The sequence below is a fragment of the Saccopteryx leptura genome, chromosome 5 (assembly GCF_036850995.1).
Source record: "Saccopteryx leptura isolate mSacLep1 chromosome 5, mSacLep1_pri_phased_curated, whole genome shotgun sequence".
Lineage (NCBI taxonomy): Eukaryota > Metazoa > Chordata > Mammalia > Chiroptera > Emballonuridae > Saccopteryx > Saccopteryx leptura.
Genome location: NC_089507.1, coordinates 124,908,886 through 124,926,230, shown reverse-complemented (window position 1 = coordinate 124,926,230; position 17,345 = coordinate 124,908,886). Strand labels below are relative to the sequence as shown.

The window sequence follows — 17,345 nt, the reverse complement described above, 5'->3', positions numbered from 1 at the left end:
GGCCAACAGATATATGAAAAGATGCTCATCTTCTTTAGCTATTAGAGAAATGCAAATCAAAACAGCAATGAGATACCACCTCACACCTGTTCGATTAGCTGTTATTAGCAAGTCAGGTAATAGCAAATGTTGGAGAGGCTGTGGAGAAAAAGGAACCCTCATACACTGTTGGTGGGAATGTAAAGTAGTACAACCATTATGGAAGAAAGTATGGTGGTTCCTCAAAAAACTGAAAATAGAACTACCTTATGACCCAGCAATCCCTCTACTGGGTATATATCCCAAAAACTCAGAAACATTGATACGTAAAGACACATGCAGCCCCATGTTTATTGCAGCATTGTTCACAGTGGCCAGGACATGGAAACAACCAAAAAGCCCATCAATAGATGACTGGATAAAGAAGATGTGGCACATATACACTATGGAATACTACTCAGCCATAAGAAATGATGACATCGGAACATTTACAGCAAAATGGTGGGATCTTGATAACATGATACGAAGCGAAATAAGTAAATCAGAAAAAAACAGAAACTGTATTATTCCATACGTAGGTGGGACATAATAGTGAAACTAAGAGACATTGATAAGAGTGTGGTGGTTACGGGGGGGGGGGGGGAATGGGAGAGGGATAGGGGGTGGGGAGAGGCACAAAGAAAACAAGATAGAAGGTGACATAGGACAATCTGACTTTGGGTGGTGGGTATGCAACATAATTGAACGACAAGATAACCTGGACTTGTTATCTTTGAATATATGTATCCTGATTTATTGATGTCGTCTCATTAAAAAAATAAAATTATTAAAAAAATATATGCTTCAATAATATTAATATTTTAATAATATGAATTTATAAGTAATGCCAGTGATTCTAATTCTGAGTAATCTTATTATGAAGTTAAAAAATGATGGGAGATACATCTAACCATTAATGTCATTGGTGTCTTAACATCAACTGTAATGTATTTTCAAAAATATTTCTTCCTTACTGATAAATCAGAATTCAACAGAACACAATTCTAGATCATGAAATCTTGGTGTCTGGGAGGACAGTAACTCATGTCCACAAAGGACTGTCTTTAGGTAATCTCAGTGGGTTTGAATTCAAAGCTAATGTTAGAATTCACCTCCATTATAATGCCTTAAAAATAATTTTCTCCATACCAATATAAAAAGTTGCTAGAAATACTGAATAAATCATCCCTCAATCATTTAAAAAAAGTATCTATTGAGTGCATACCGTATGCCAGATACTATCCTAAGTGTCAAATGCACAGTGATAAGCAAATAGACAATGAAGCAAGCTCCATGCAGTTGGAACTAATTTAGAGGAAGCAGCCAGGAAAGAAGAGAACGGCATTTTGGCTGAGATCAAAAGAATGAAATGAAGTAATCATGTGAGAAGTGGGAAGAAGCCGGATGAAAGGTGTGGGGGAAATCTCTATAGCTTCCCTTGGATTTTTCTGTGAGTCTAAAACTGCTCTAGAAAAGAAAGTATTGTTTAAAAGGTGGGAGGAAGAGCACTAAGAGTGCAGGAAAGAGAAGATGCCATGAGGACGGGTGTGCTAAGATCAAGGAGAAGGTGCAACGTTTGAATTTTATTTTAAATCCAATGCAATATCATTGAATAATTTTAAGCATGGGGATGTGACATGATAATATTTATATTAGGAAGACATTCTGGGACAGTTATGTTTCTGGTCATGGCCAAGTAGCTGTTATAAACCAACCCTCCCACAGATGACAACTATAAACTTTGGAAAAAAATGTTTTTAAAAACAGCTATATGAAGGTAATGGAAAAATATCAAAAGCAGACAGATTTTTGAGGGAAGTCAGCACTCCAAAGAATGGAATTTCCCACTTTTATGGCTTTTAATTTGGCACCCAGCCTGAGAGGTGAAGAACTAAAATAATGATAGGAAACTGGCAGCTGGCAGGATGGCTGAGGATAGAGTTCAGGACAATCATATTCCTTGGGGAAGCAGCAAACCCCAAGGAAAGCCGGACTGGGGTGCCTCAATTCTCAGTGTAAACCCCACCCAAATCTCTGGCTAACACTTGTGCCAGGCTTGGAGTCAAGCTAAGGCTCAAAGATTGACTGAGATTTGAGATTTAAATTGCCTCCCATTGCAGGTGAGATAGAGCCTGCGGATGGAGTCCAATCAAATAATGACCTGATTTTAAAAAATAACACATAATAGCCCCAGCCAGTTGGTTCAGTGGTAGAGCGTCGGTCCAGTGTGTGGAAGTCCCGGGTTCGATTCCCAGCCAGGGCACACAGGAGAAGCGCCTATCTACTTCTCCACTCTTCCCCCTATCCTTCCTCTCTGTCTCTCTCTTCCCCTCCCTCAGCCAAGGCTCCATAGGAGCAAAGTTGGCCCGCGTGCTGAGGATGGCTCCATGGCTTCCACCTCAGGCGCTAGAATGGCTCGGGTTGCAATGGAGCAATGTCCCAGATGGGCAGAATATCGCCCCCTGGTAGGCATGCCGGGTGGATCCCCGTCCGGTGCATGCGGGAGTCTGTCTCTCTGCTTCTTCACTTCTCACCTCAGAAAAATACAAAAAACAAACAAAAACAACAACAACAAAACACCACATAACATTTATAATTCTCATAAAGTCCAAAAATACTCAACATACGAATATCTGATAATATGTGAACTAACTTTTGAGTGACAAGACTATTAACTGACACTGATGGCAGCTCAAAGATAGTAAAATGAGATTTCTAAAGTGCTGAAGAAAGGAAACAGTATTAACTCAGAATTATATCAAAGGAAATGATTAAAAGGACTAATTCATAGGAAGACATAACAATTATAAATGTGTATTGCCTAATGACAGACATTTAAAATACATAAAGTAAAAATTGGCAATATTATTTAGAAATAAAAACACCTCTCTCTTTTAGTAATTGATAGAAATAGGCAAAAAATTTAAAAACCTGAAAAGCACTATTATTACCTTAAACTAACTGATAGAACCCAACAACTGCAGAACACAAATGACTTTCAAGAATAAATAGTACAGTCCCATGATAGATTATCTGCTCTTTGGCTATTAAATAGCTGTCAATAAATTTTAAAAGATTTAAATCACATAGGGAATGTTCTCTGATCAAAATGAAACTAAACTACAAATCAATAACAAAAAATATATCTAAAAATCACTAATATTTATAAATTGACATAGTTTTAAATCACAAAAAAATCAGAAATTAAAGAATATTTCAAACTGAATGAAAAGACATGAAATCAAAATTTGAGTGATGAAAGTGAATGTTGAGAGCAAAATGAACAGCTTAAAGTGCTCATATTAAAAATTCATAGAAAGTCTGACATCAGTGACCAAATTTAGGTTCCATACTAAGAAGGCAGAAAAAGAGCAAGTAAATGAAAAGTAAGGAAGAGGGAAAAGAATAAAGATCAGAGCACACATCAATGAAATAAAAAACAATAGAGAAAATAGAGGCAAAACTAATATCTTGAAAAGATCAGTAAAATTGATAATCCCCAATTTACTAAAATTTACATAATTTACTAAATTATATATAGTATATTATATATTCTATATAGTAAATTAAATTACTATACTAAATTATAGTAATTATAGTAAAGCATAATTTACTAAAATCAGAATAAAATAAGATTTATTATTTCAGATTCCACAGATATTAGAAGAATAATAAAAGAATATTATGGAAAACCTCATAGCAAAAAAATCATAATCAAATTAAATAGGTGAATTGAATAATACAAACTAACAAAACTAGTATAAAATGAAATAGAAAATATGAATAGCTATTAAAGAAAATAAATCTATTATCAAAAAGCTTTACATAAAGAAAATGTAGGCCCAGATGGCTTCACTGGTGAAATCTAGCAAACATTTAAGAAAGAAACACCACCAATCTTTTTAATAACACCATTAAAACATTGATAATTTCCTAAACAATTGTCAAAGGCAGTTCTACAAACTTTTACTGCTACCATCAAGTGGAAGTATCCATTGCTTCACAACTTTGCCAGCACTTACTATATACAGTAAGACTAATTTTTTTTTTTTTTTTCTGAAGCTGGAAACGAGGAGAGACTGACAGACTCCCGCATGCGCCCCACCGGGATCCACCCGGCACGCCCACCAGGGGGTGATGCTCTGCCCACCAGGGGGCGATGCTCTGCCCCTCCGGGGCGTCGCTCTGTTGCGACCAGAGCGACTCTAGCACCTGGGGCAGAGGCCAAGGGCCATCTTTGCTCCAATGGAGCCTCGGCTGCGGGAGGGGAAGAGAGAGACAGAGAGGAAGGAGAGGGGGAGGGGTGGAGAAGCAGATGGGCGCTTCTCCTGTGTGCCCTGGCCGGGAATCAGGACTTCTGCACGCCAGGCCGACGCTCTACCACTGAGCCAAACGGCCAGGGCCAAGACTAATTTTTTTAAACCAATCTGTCTGGTGTGAGTAATAATTATTTCTTCATGATTTAACTTTGTTTCACTGATCATTAATGAAGATAGATATATTTTTGTACATTCCTCATCGGAATGACCACTTTTTGACTCTGCTGATTTTTCTATTGGATGATATGTCTTTTCTTAAATTAATTTTTAGAAGGTATTTATATATTTTGGATACTCATACTTTGTCAACTTTGTGACTTGTAAAGTTATCACTGTTATCCAGATAATGAACAAATCTGCCACTCCCAAAGTTATCCTTATGCTTCTTTGTAAGGCAATGTTCTCCACTTTCCTCCCCCATGACTAGGCAACCACTGATCTGCTTCTGTCATTAAATATTAGTTTGCATTTCTGAGCATCTTAAATAAATTGGACCATACAAATGTGTTTTTTTCATTTTGTTTGGCTTTTTTCACTGTACACAATTTTGAGATCATCCTTGTTACTGTTCATAGGAACAAAGCACTGTTTTTACTGCTGAGCAGTATTCACATGGACAGATAAACTACAACTTATTTATCATTCATCTATTAATAAACATCAGGGCTATTTCTAGTTTTGGTTTTTACAAATAAATATGCTATAAGCATTTATATACAAGGCTTTATGTGACTATATGCATTTATTTATCTTTGATAAATACCTATTAGTCAAATTGCCAGATCTTAGGATAGATATAGATTCACTATTTTTTTTAACTGTCAAAATATTTTCCCAAGTGGCTGTATGTTTCACATTCCCACCAGCAGTGAATAAAAGTTCTAGTCCAGGGGTCAAGAACCTATGGCTCGCGAGCCAGATGTGGCTCTTTTGATGGCTGCATCTGGCTCACAGACAAATCTTTAATAAAAAAAATAATAACTTAAAAATATAAAACATTCTCATGTATTACAATCCATTCACTTCCTACCACTCATGTTCATGATTGCGGGTGGCTGGAGCCAATCACAGCTGTCCTTCGGGACAACAAATTTTTATTGGATAATGCATAAGGTACACGTGTCGTTGTGAGGTCAGGAAGTAAACTTTCCTCCTTTTAATCAAGTAGTCAGCTAGCTAATTGCAGAAACCCTTTTGATGAAGAAGATGGCTAAAAGAAAAATAGATGAGGAGTATTGTACTTTTCAGCAGGAATGGACAGAGGACTTTGCCTTTGTGGAGAGAGCAGGTTCTGCAGTGTGTCTAATATGTAATGATAAAATTGCATAGATGAAATGGTCAAATATAAAGCGGCACTTCGACACACGCCATACTACATTTGCATCGAAATATCCAGCAGGAGACAGCAGGAAGAAAGCATGTCAAGAGCTACTGTGCAGAGTGCAAGCTAGTCAGAGCAACTCCGTGTTTGGTCCCAACAAGGTGACTGGAATTCGGCTAGCTTTGCTGATGCTTTAGCAGCTGTGAGAAACAGAAAGCCATTCACAGATGGGGAGTATGCCAAAACATTCATGCTTGATGTTGCCAATGAACTTTTTGATGACTTTTCGTATAAAGACAAGATAAACAAATAAAAGACATGCCTCTGTCGGCAAGAACTGTTCACGATCGTACCATCATGATGGGAAATCAAATTGAGGCAACACAAGTGAAGGCCATAAATGCAGCACCATTCTTTTCTCTTGCTTTGGATGAGTCAACAGACATAAGCCATTTATCCCAGTTCAGAGTGATTGCAAGGTATGCTGTCGGTGACACACTACGTGAGGAAAGTCTTGCTGTTTTGCCTATGAAAGAGACAACAAGAGGGGAGGATTTATTCAAGTCTTTCATTGAGTTCGCTAAAGAAAAAATCTACGGATGGATAAACTTATTTCAGTGTGTACTGATGGTGCTCCGTGCATGGTAGGGAGAAGCAGAGGATTTGCAGCACTTCTTAGTGAACATGAAAAGAGACCCATCCTAAGTTTTCACTGCATCCTACATCAGGAGGCGCTCTGTGCTCAGATGTGTGGTGAGCAGCTTGGGAGGTGATGTCACTGGTTATTTGGGTGGTCAATTTTATTGTTGCCCGAGCTTTAAGTAATCGCCAGTTTAAAACACTGCTGGATGAAGTTGGGAATAATTATCCTGGTCTGCTTCTGCACAGCAATGTGCGTTGGTTGTCAAGAGGAAAGGTGCTCAGCTGTTTCGTGACTTGTCAGTGAAATCCGGACTTTTCTTGAAATGAAAAACATCGAGCATCCTGAGTTAGCTAACACTGAGTGGCTCCTGAAGTTCTACTATCTTGTGGACATGACTAAATATCTGAACCAGCTCAATGTGAAAATGCAAGGTGTTGGAAATATATATAGTCTTATCCCTTCAACAAGCAGTGTTTGCATTTGAAAACAAGCTGGAACTCTTTATTGCCAACATTAAAACAGGTCGTTTACTACACTTTGAAAAACTGGGAGAGTTTAAGGATGCATGCACAGCAAGTGACCCTGCTCAACATCTTGATCTCCAGCAGCTAGCGGGCTTCATATCTAATCTCCTAAAGTCATTCAAAGTGCGCTTTGGAGAATTTCGTGAGCGTACTCATCTTTTTAAGTTCATCACCCATCCACACGAGTGTGCAGTGGACAGCGCTGACCTGCACTGACCTGAGTTACATCCCTGGTGTTTCCATCAGAGATTTTGAGGTACAAGCTGCTGACCTGAAGGCCTCAGACATGTGGGTGAATAAGTTCAAGTCACTGAATGAAGATTTGGAAAGACTTGCACAACAGCAAGCAGAGTTGGCGAGCAAACACAAGTGGGTAGAAATTAAAAATCTTCAACCCACGGACCAACTGATTGTCAAATCTTAGAGCATGCTTCCCGTCACATACCATACACTGCGGCATGTGAGTATTGCTGTACTGACAATGTTTGGCTCTACGTGTGCATGTGAGCAGTCTTTCTCACATCTAAAGAATGGTAAGACCAACCTACGATCACAATAGATGGAAGTCTCAATGCCTGCATGAAGCTTAACCTCCCCTCATATCAACCAGACTACAAAGCCATCAGCAAAACCATGCAGCACCAGAAGTCGCATTAATGGTAAGAAGTACTTTATTCATCATTGATTAGCAACAGCATAACAACATTATTAAAAAGAATTCAGAGACTTATTGTACTTTAAAAGTGTTGGTCTTATATAAAATGCACACATTTTTTCCCAAAGTTTATAGTTGTCATCTGTGGGAGGGTTGGTTTATAACAGCTACTTGGCCATGACCAGAAACATAACTGTCCCAGAATGTCTTCCTAATATAAATATTATCATGTCACATCCCCATGTTTAAAATTATTCAATGATATTGCATTGGATTTAAAATAAAATTCAAACGTTGCACCTTCTCCTTGATCTTAGCACACCCGTCCTCATGGCATCTTCTCTTTCCTGCACTCTTAGTGCTCTTCCTCCCACCTTTTAAACAATACTTTCTTTTCTAGAGCAGTTTTAGACTCACAGAAAAATCCAGGGGAAGCTATAGAGATTTCCCCCACACCTTTCATCCAGCTTCTTCCCACTTCTCACATGATTACTTCATTTCATTCTTTTGATCTCAGCCAAAATGCCGTTCTCTTCTTTCCTGGCTGCTTCCTCTAAATTAGTTCCAACTGCATGGAGCTTGCTTCATTGTCTATTTGCTTATCTCTGTGCATTTGACACTTAGGATAGTATCTGGCATACGGTATGCACTCAATAGATACTTTTTTTAAATGATTGAGGGATGATTTATTCAGTATTTCTAGCAACTTTTTATATTGGTATGGAGAAAATTATTTTTAAGGCATTATAATGGAGGTGAATTCTAACATTAGCTTTGAATTCAAACCCACTGAGATTACCTAAAGACAGTCCTTTGTGGACATGAGTTACTGTCCTCCCAGACACCAAGATTTCATGATCTAGAATTGTGTTCTGTTGAATTCTGATTTATCAGTAAGGAAGAAATATTTTTGAAAATACATTACAGTTGATGTTAAGACACCAATGACATTAATGATTAGATGTATCTCCCATCATTTTTTAACTTCATAATAAGATTACTCAGAATTAGAATCACTGGCATTACTTATAAATTCATATTATTAAAATATTAATATTATTGAAGCATATATTAATAAAAAAATTTTGTCATTTGTGATGACATGATTAGACTTTGAGAAAATAATGCAAAGTGAAATAAGTCAGACAGAGAAAGAAAAATACTGTATTATCTTACTTAGTGTGGAATCTATAACAAAAACAAAATAAACCAAACTCATAAATGCAGAGAACAAATTGGTGGTAGCCAGAGGAAGGAGGTGAGGGTGGGTTAAATGGGTGAAGGTGATCAAAGTTATGAACTTCCAGTTATAAATAAGTCATGGGAATGTATAGCAAGATGCCTGTGGCTAATAATACTGGATTATATATTTGAAAGTTGCTAAGAGAGTATATCTTAAAAGTTCTCACAAAAAAAATAATTGTAACTGTGTAGTGATGGATATTAACTAGAATTTTTGTTGTGATCATGCTGTACACCCAGAATTAATACAATGTTGTATGTTAATTACATCTCAATTTAAAAATATTGATCATATGTCTTATATGCTGGAAATTAAAATTGACCTTTTAAATTATAATTTTATTCATTACATTAAAGTTTGACTAATAAATTATCTGAATTTTTAAAAATAATCTTAGAAGGCCTGAGATCTATAGCTATTTCAATAATATATAAAACAAATGATCACTTCATTAAAATTTTTTACTCTTCAGAATGTTAAAAGAAAACTGAAAGGCAAGCCACAGTATTAAACATATTGTATGGCTCTCATGAAGTTACATTTATTAAAATATGTGGCATTCATGGCTCTCTCAGCCAAAAAGGTTCCCAACCCCTGTTCTACTCACTCCTAATCCTTGATAACATTCAATATTGGCAGTCTTTAACATAGTAGCCATTTTAGTGAGTATACAGTGGTATCTTCTTGAGATTTTAATTTGTATTTCCCTATAGACTAATAATGTTAAGCATCTGTTCATGTCATAGTTTGCCATTTCTTTTTACAGATAGCTTCTTTAGTAAAGTGTTCAAATTGCTCATTTTGGAAAAATTAGGTTGTTTACTATATTATTAAATTGTTAGAGTTCTTTGATTATATTCTATATCTTTTATCATATATATATATATATATATATATATATATATATATATTGTATTTTTCTGAAGCTGGAAACAGGGAAGCAGTCAGACTCCCGCAGGCGCCCGACCGGGGTCCACCCGGCACGCCCACCCATCTGGGGCTGGGCGTCGCTCTGTCGTGACCAGAGCCACTCTAGCGCCTGGGGCAGAGGCCAAGGAGCCTTCCCCAACGCCCGGGCCATCCTTAGCTCCAATGGAGCCTCAGCTGCGGGAGGGGAAGAGAGAGACAGAGAGGAAGGAGAGGGGAAGGGGTGGAGAAGCAGATGGGCGCCTCTCCTATGTGCCCTGGCCGGGAATCGAACCCGGGACCTCCGCATGCCAGGCCGACGCTCTACCACTGAGCCAACTGGCCAGGGCCTATATTGCAAATATTTTCTTCAACACTGTGGCTTGCCTTTTCAGTTTTCTTTTAACATTCTGAAGAGTAAAAAATTTTAATTTTGATGAAGTACAATTTACACTATTTAAAGATTCTCTGCCAAACCTGAGGTCACTAAGATCCTCTCTTATACCTTATTCTAGAACTGTTGTGGTTTTAGTTATTATATTTAGGTTTATGATCCATTTCAAGTTAATTTTTATATAAGGTGTGAGGTAAGTGTTGAGTCCATTTTTTACTGTCAAATTGTTCAGTACCACTTGTTGAAAAATTATCCTTTTCTGCTTGAATTGCCTTGGCATCTTTGTCAGTAGTTGTTTACCATATATGACCTATAGGGTCTATTTCTAGAATTTCTGTTCTATTCAATCAATCTACATGTGTATTCTTATGCCAGTATCACTTTGCCTTGACTACTGTGCCTTTATAGTAAGTCTTGGAATCAGATTGTGTGAGTCTTCCAGTTTTGTTCTTTTTCCAAACTGTTTTTGCTCCTTAAGGTCCATGCATTTCCATATAAATTTTAGAGATTCTTGTTAATTTAAGAAAGCCTGCTAGGAATTTGATTGGAGTTGTATTGAATCTGTAAATCGATTTTGAGATAACTGACAGCTGAATAATATATATTTTATGAGTCATAAACACAGGTTGTTCATCTAGTCAAATTTTTAATTTCTCTTGGCAGTGTTTTGTGTAATTTGTACATATTTTGTCAAATTTACCCTAAGCATTTCATATTTATTATGCTATTGCAACTATTTAAAAAATTTTCAATTTTGATTATTCGTTGATAGCACCTAGAAATACATCATTTTTGTATATTAATCTTTGTAACCTTGTTAATTCATTGATTAATTCTAGGAGTGTTTTTGTAGATTCCTTAGGAGTTCTTATACAGATGATCATGTCATTGGGAAATAAAAACAGTTCTTCCTTTCTAATCTGGATGTCATTTATTACTTTTTCTTGCATTACTGTACTAGCTAAGACCAAAAATACAATGTCAAATAGAAGTGATAAGAGCACAAATTCTTGTCTTATTCTGGTTTTCAACTTGATCTCACCTGGGCACCTCTAAGTCCAGCACAAGTAGCAGCCATCTGCAGATCCCTCTGTAGCTGTGTCAGGCAGGGCCCAGGCAGTAGCCGACCTTTCACTTCCGAGAGGCCCCACAGCCAGTGCATCCAGTGGACAGCTTCAGACCACCTGGGATTGCAACCCCACCAACCTCCATGAGTGACATATGCAACGGGCAGACTAGGTGAGCAGCAAAGCCCCATGAAGCAAATACTATTCCATAGTGTGACTCCTGCACAGCAGCTTCTCCAATGTAGCTATAGCCATAACACAATGTTGTGATCCCAGAATGAGGGACTAGATCAACCTTTGTAATTCCTTTCTTTCTCGAGTCTGGATTGTTTCTAGAAATAAGGTGGACTGAGATGACACAACTGGAAAACTAGTTAAGGATAAGAGTTCAATAATGGTATTTTTCTGATGAAGACTCTCTTTTTTGCTAGTTTCATGATAAATAAAAGAATTGGATATAAAATCTACATATTAAAAACAGTAGGTTACCTGACTTGTGGTGGCACAGTGGCTAAAGTGTTGACCTAGAACACTGAGGACACTGGTTCAAAGCCCCGAGGTTGCCGGCTCTGAGCACTGGGGTCACTGGCTTGAGCGGGGTAATTGTCCACATGATCCCAAAGATCACCAGCTTGAGCTCAAAGGTTGCTGGCTTGAACAATGGGACACGGGCTTAGCTCCAGTCAAGACACACATGAGAAGCAATCAATGCACAACTAAAATGAAAGCAACTACGAGTTGATGTGTCTAACCTTTTTTTTTCCTTCACCCTTCCTGTCTCTCTCTCATTCTCTCTCTCGAAAAAAAATGGCATTTCTATATATTAAGAATTATGTGAAAAAGAATAAAGAGAAAAAGAATAAATAAAACTGTTCCATACACACATCAAAAATAATAACATATTTAGGAATAAATTTTACCAAGGAGAGAAATATTTCTACACTGGAAACTATAAGATGTTGATAAAAGAAATTTAAGAAGACAAAAATAAATGGAAAGATATTCCATGTTGATGAATTGGAAGAAGTAATATTGCTAAAATGCTTATACTTCTGGAAGAAGTAATATTTCTAAAATGCTCATACTACTCAAAACTAACTACAAATTCAATGCAATTTCTATCAAGATTCTAATGGCACTTTTTAAAGTAGAAAAAAAAGTCCTAAAAGTTATATAAAACCACAATAAGCCAAAGCAATCCTAAGGAAAAAAAATACAAAGTTGGAGGCATTACATTTCTTGATGTCAAACTATTTTATGAAGTGTAGTAATCAAGACAGTGTGGTGGTAGCATAAAAACAGATATACAGATCTACAGAACAGAATCAAAACCCAGAAATAAATGCATACATATGTTGTCAACTAATATCTGACAGGCAGCCAAGACTACTCAATGGAGAAAATTCTTTTCAATTAATGGTGCTGGGAAAATTGGATATTCACTTGTAAAAGAATGAAACTAGACCTCTACACCTTATACTACTGACAAAATTAAATTGACATGAATTAAAGACTTAAATGCAAGACCAGAACCCTAAAATTCCTAGAAAAAAACAGTGAAATAAAACTTCTTGACAGGGGTTTTGGCAATAACTTTTTTAATATGATGTTCAAAGCACAATTAAAACAAAAATAAACAAGTGGGACTACATCAAAATAAAAAGATTTTCTGCACAGCAAAAGAAACCATCAACAAAATGAAAAAGCACCTATAGAAGAAAACATTTGAAAATCACATCTCTGATAAGGAGTTAAGCCCCCAAATATACAACGTAAGCCCTGGCTGGGTAGTTTAGTTGATTATAGTGTCCTCCCAACACACCGAGGTTGTGGGTTGGGACACATACAAAAATCAATCAGTGGAGTTAGAAACAACTCAAACAACAAATTGATGTTTCTTTCTCTCTAAAATAAATAAAATTTAAACATATACAACCCAATAACACCTCCCCAAAAAATAACTCCAACAAATAATCCAATTTAAAATAGGCAGATAATCTGAGTAGACATTTTTCCAGAGAAGATATTCAAATGGCCAATAGATTCTTAGTATCACAAATCATCAAGGAAATGCAAATCAAACCACAATGAGATATCACATCACAGTTGTTAGAATGGCTATCACCAAGAAGATCAGCAATAATGTGAGGATGTGGAGAAAAGGAAACTGTTGTGCACTGTTGATGGGAATGTAGATTGGTTCAGTCACTACGGAAATTCTTCAAAAAATAAAAAAATAGAACTACAATTTAACCCAGTATTTCCATTTCTGGGTATTTATCCAAAGGAATACCCCCCCCCCCCACTAACTCCAAAAGATATATGCACTCCCATGTTCATTGCAGCATTAGTTACAATAGCCAAGACATGAAGACCTAAGTGTCCATAGATAGACAAATAGATAAAGAAGATGTGGTACATATATACAGTGGAATATTACTCAGCCATAAAAAAGAATAAAGTCTTGCCACTTGTGACAACATGGATGAAACTTAAGGGCATTATGCTAAGTGAAAAAAGAGAAAAAACAAATCCCATATCATCTTACTTGTAGTGAAATCTTAAAAAAAAATACAAAAAACAAAAAAACAAAACCTCATAGATAAAAGAAGCAGATAGGTGATTGCCAGAGGCAACAAATGGATTGAAATGGGCAAAGGTGGTCAACAGGTACACACTTCCACTTATAAAACAAGTACGTCCTGAGGATGGTGACTACAGTTAACAATACTGTATTGTATACAGTATTTGAAAGTTGCTAAGGAAATAAATCTTAAAAGTTCTCATCACAAAAAAATGTTTTAACTCTGTGTGATGAATGACATGAACTAAACTTCCTATGGTAACATTTTACAATATATACATATATTCATTCATTTTGTTGTATACCCAAAACTAACACAATGTTATACGGCAATTATATCTCAAAAATAAATAAGTAAATAAAAGTGCCACTATGTGTAAGAGTCCCCGGAAAATATAAAATTATTTCACATGCTTTCTTAAAGCCAATCTAAAGAAAGAGTTGCTCCACATTTATTGCTTACCAATACTTATTAGTCATGCCTTTTTACTACCAGCTCCATGGCTTTTTAAACTAGGCTTTTAGTAAGCCAGAAAATAAATTGTGTGGGCAAGTAAAGAACATTGACCCTTTAGTGAGAAAGTTTTTAAAAAATTTTTACAAAATGCTCTAGTCACTCCACCTTCTCCCACTTCTCCATCTAGGCACAATGACAAATCTTCATTTCTGGAAAAAAGCACTCTGGCAAGAAACAAAGGAAGCCCAAATAGACACAAAGCCAGCCTCCCTCCCAGTGAGTAACAGAATGCCTTGGTGGGGGGTAAGGGGCACCAAACAGCAACCTTGCTGTGCCCGAAGGTATGCCATGGAAACCTTGGTTGTAAGAAGAACCTTAAGCCTATCCCTCTACTGAAAACATGGACCCCCAGACTAGTTCTGAGGTAGTGAGGCTCTTGTGCTGTTATGGGGTTTGTGATGAAAGATCTTGCTGCTTGGCAACAAGCGGGTGCTCAACAAACTTTTAAACAACAAAATAAAAGGTGATTTGTTCCCCTGTGGGCAATAGAATAGAACTGGTAAACGGCTTACAGTTCAAATAAAGAGGAAAAGTGATTCAAAACTATGGGGTCTGTTCCTAATATAGGCACAAGCTTCCTGATTAAGTAGTTTAATTTCTTGTGAAATGCTGCTAACAAGCTTGACGTCAATATAACATTTTTTTTCAACTTTACAGCAACACTTTCCATTGTAATGACAAAATACACATTTTGCTGTTTTCAAAAACAGCTCTGGACTTTGGAAAGAAGAGGGTGGGTGGGGAAGAGGAGATCCAACAAGTAAACTCAAATAATGGGGTCGATTTTTAAATGCCAGGTATTTAAAAGTAGAGTCTTCAAAATAACATATTTGTTAGCACATGGTTTCTGTGACTAGCTGACCATCATTTTTCCCTGGCCTGCATTCACAAGTTGGCTTCATAGAAAGCTTTATTGTAGTCCAGGAGCATTGTTTTGCATTAATTTCTATGACAAGGAACCCAAAACACATGGTGCCGAGAGTAACAAAACAGAGTTAGAGAAACAGTCATGACTTGGCACAAAGTGTGACAAGCTGTAAAAAGGGGAATGTTTCAATATCTGAAGTGGTGTTGATTTCCTATGAACAACCTTTTCTCTTCTAAACAGTATCATATTCTTTTCAAGCACATTTAGAACGCAAGTCAAGCTGTGTTTTATTTTTGATTATAATACACACAGTCAGTTTACTGTAACAAAGACATACTAGTGGTGATCAGCTGAAAGCCAAAGTACAACCCCATTAGCTGGGCCAGGGGTGGGGTGTCAGGCTGGGGGCGGGTAGTCAACTCATAAAATAAAAGACCAGCCGTCTGAAAAGTTCCCCTAAAAGAACATAAAAAGGCAGTGTTTTCTTGTGAGACTAATACAGAATGCCAAAATATCTAACTGGGCTCTTTTTTTTTGTCACTTATGGCAATTTGTAACTAAAAAGAGCAAATCCTTCAAAATACTGGACCCTCATATTTGTGTTTTCCTTCTTGATAATAAAATTGAAAAAATTTGTACATAGCTTTAAATTATACTATTTCTGATTGTAATATTCTTCTATGTAGTAAGTATATTTATTATAGTACTACTCAAATGATCCTTTTTAAATGTTTATAATTATGCATACATTTAGATTACTGATGAAGGGGAAATTAATTGTTCATAAGAAGCAGTTACAAATACAGTTTATAAAACTTGCATGATTAAATAAAATTCCTGAATTCAAATTTATTAAGAATACTATAAATTACCTTACCATTTCTTGAACAAATATTTTTTCAGCATCAAGCTCAGACAGTAATTTGTCTCTACCATCAGTTAACTGAAAGAGAACATTATGTTTTGATTAAAAAACAGAACACCTGATTTTATTCCTCAAAAGGATTTAGTGAAATATATTTTGGTTCTGAAAATGATAAAAATGGATCCCAACATGATTAAAGAAGAAAGTAAATGTCTATGATTACCATATAATGTATTATCATGTAATTATATTTTTATTACATAAGTAAGCAAAATATACACAGAAAATGCCAATTGATTTACAACCTTTCACATCTTACCCCCAAAATGTGATACTAATATATAATAAAGCAAGCCCTACTTTGTCAAAAAGAGCAATGTATTCTTTATATAACCCATTTCTTACTTTAGGTTTTCATGCTATATTAACATGCATATCAAGCAATATTTCATACCAATTAAAAGCAGCCATGAAAGCACATAAACTGCAAGATCATTGTACTCATGACTTGCCTCAGTCTTTCAAATTTGTGTGTTGTATATACACTGCTGAAATTCCACCCTTGTTTTGACATTCATCAATTCAGTTCATTCATATATTCACTAATTTAATAAACATGTAGGGAACACCTTTTAACTTCCAGGCCTTTTGTTCAGCTATGGAAGTATAAAAGTGAACTGGCATCCCTTCCCCTTTCCCTGCAGCTTCCGGTATGGCAGGAGAGCAATGGGAAGTGACTGGAAAACATAAGAACAGATGTTAAGTAAAACCTTTGGCTATTGAATAAGAATAAAAGTTCCCTTAACATAGCAACCATAACTAGAGTGAGAAATGCTATTCCTGGTTTTAATTTCACAAGAGTAGTACCATCAACAAGGGGCTCAAAGAACATACAGCAATTCAACAAGTTGGAGAAGGAGGAAGGTGGAGAGAATGGCCAACAACACAGCAGTGCGAGTACAGAGAAACACAGAGCAATGGAGGAACTGGGAAACTTGGTGTTATGAGACCCAGTGTGCTCACACACAGGAATGGCAGGAAAGGAAGGGAGAAGAAGATTCAGGATGATATCGAGGGGCCTTGCTCACCACAGGTAGGAGGGGAAGGCAGAATGATGTAATGAATAGTAGTTGGTTCAAATCAAAGCTCTGCTCCTTACTAGCTATGAGGGTAAGTTAATTCTAAGCTACAAGCTTTGGTTTTCTCATCTGTAAAATTAGGATAATAAAAAGTTGTTGTGGAAAGAATTTGAGACAGCAAATATGAAAGTGCTTAGTTGTTCCAGCATTTAAAACTCACTCAGGCCTGACCAGGTGGTGGTGCAGTGGATAGAGCATTGAACTGGGATGCAGAGGACCCAGGTTTGAGACTCTGAGTTCACTAGCTTGAGCGCGGGCTCATCTGGTTTGAGCAAAATCCCA

General features: G+C 36.6%; 1 protein-coding gene across 1 annotated transcript in view; it reads right to left on the bottom strand.

Moving 5' to 3' along the window:
- The window catches only part of C5H10orf67 (chromosome 5 C10orf67 homolog), a 135,257-nt gene that overhangs the window by 66,463 nt on the left and 51,449 nt on the right, over positions 1 to 17,345 (bottom strand). The window contains exon 8 of the mRNA XM_066386560.1: positions 15,937 to 16,002. Coding sequence (XP_066242657.1) covers positions 15,937 to 16,002 — 66 coding nt within the window. The remainder of the gene's footprint in view (positions 1 to 15,936; positions 16,003 to 17,345) is intronic.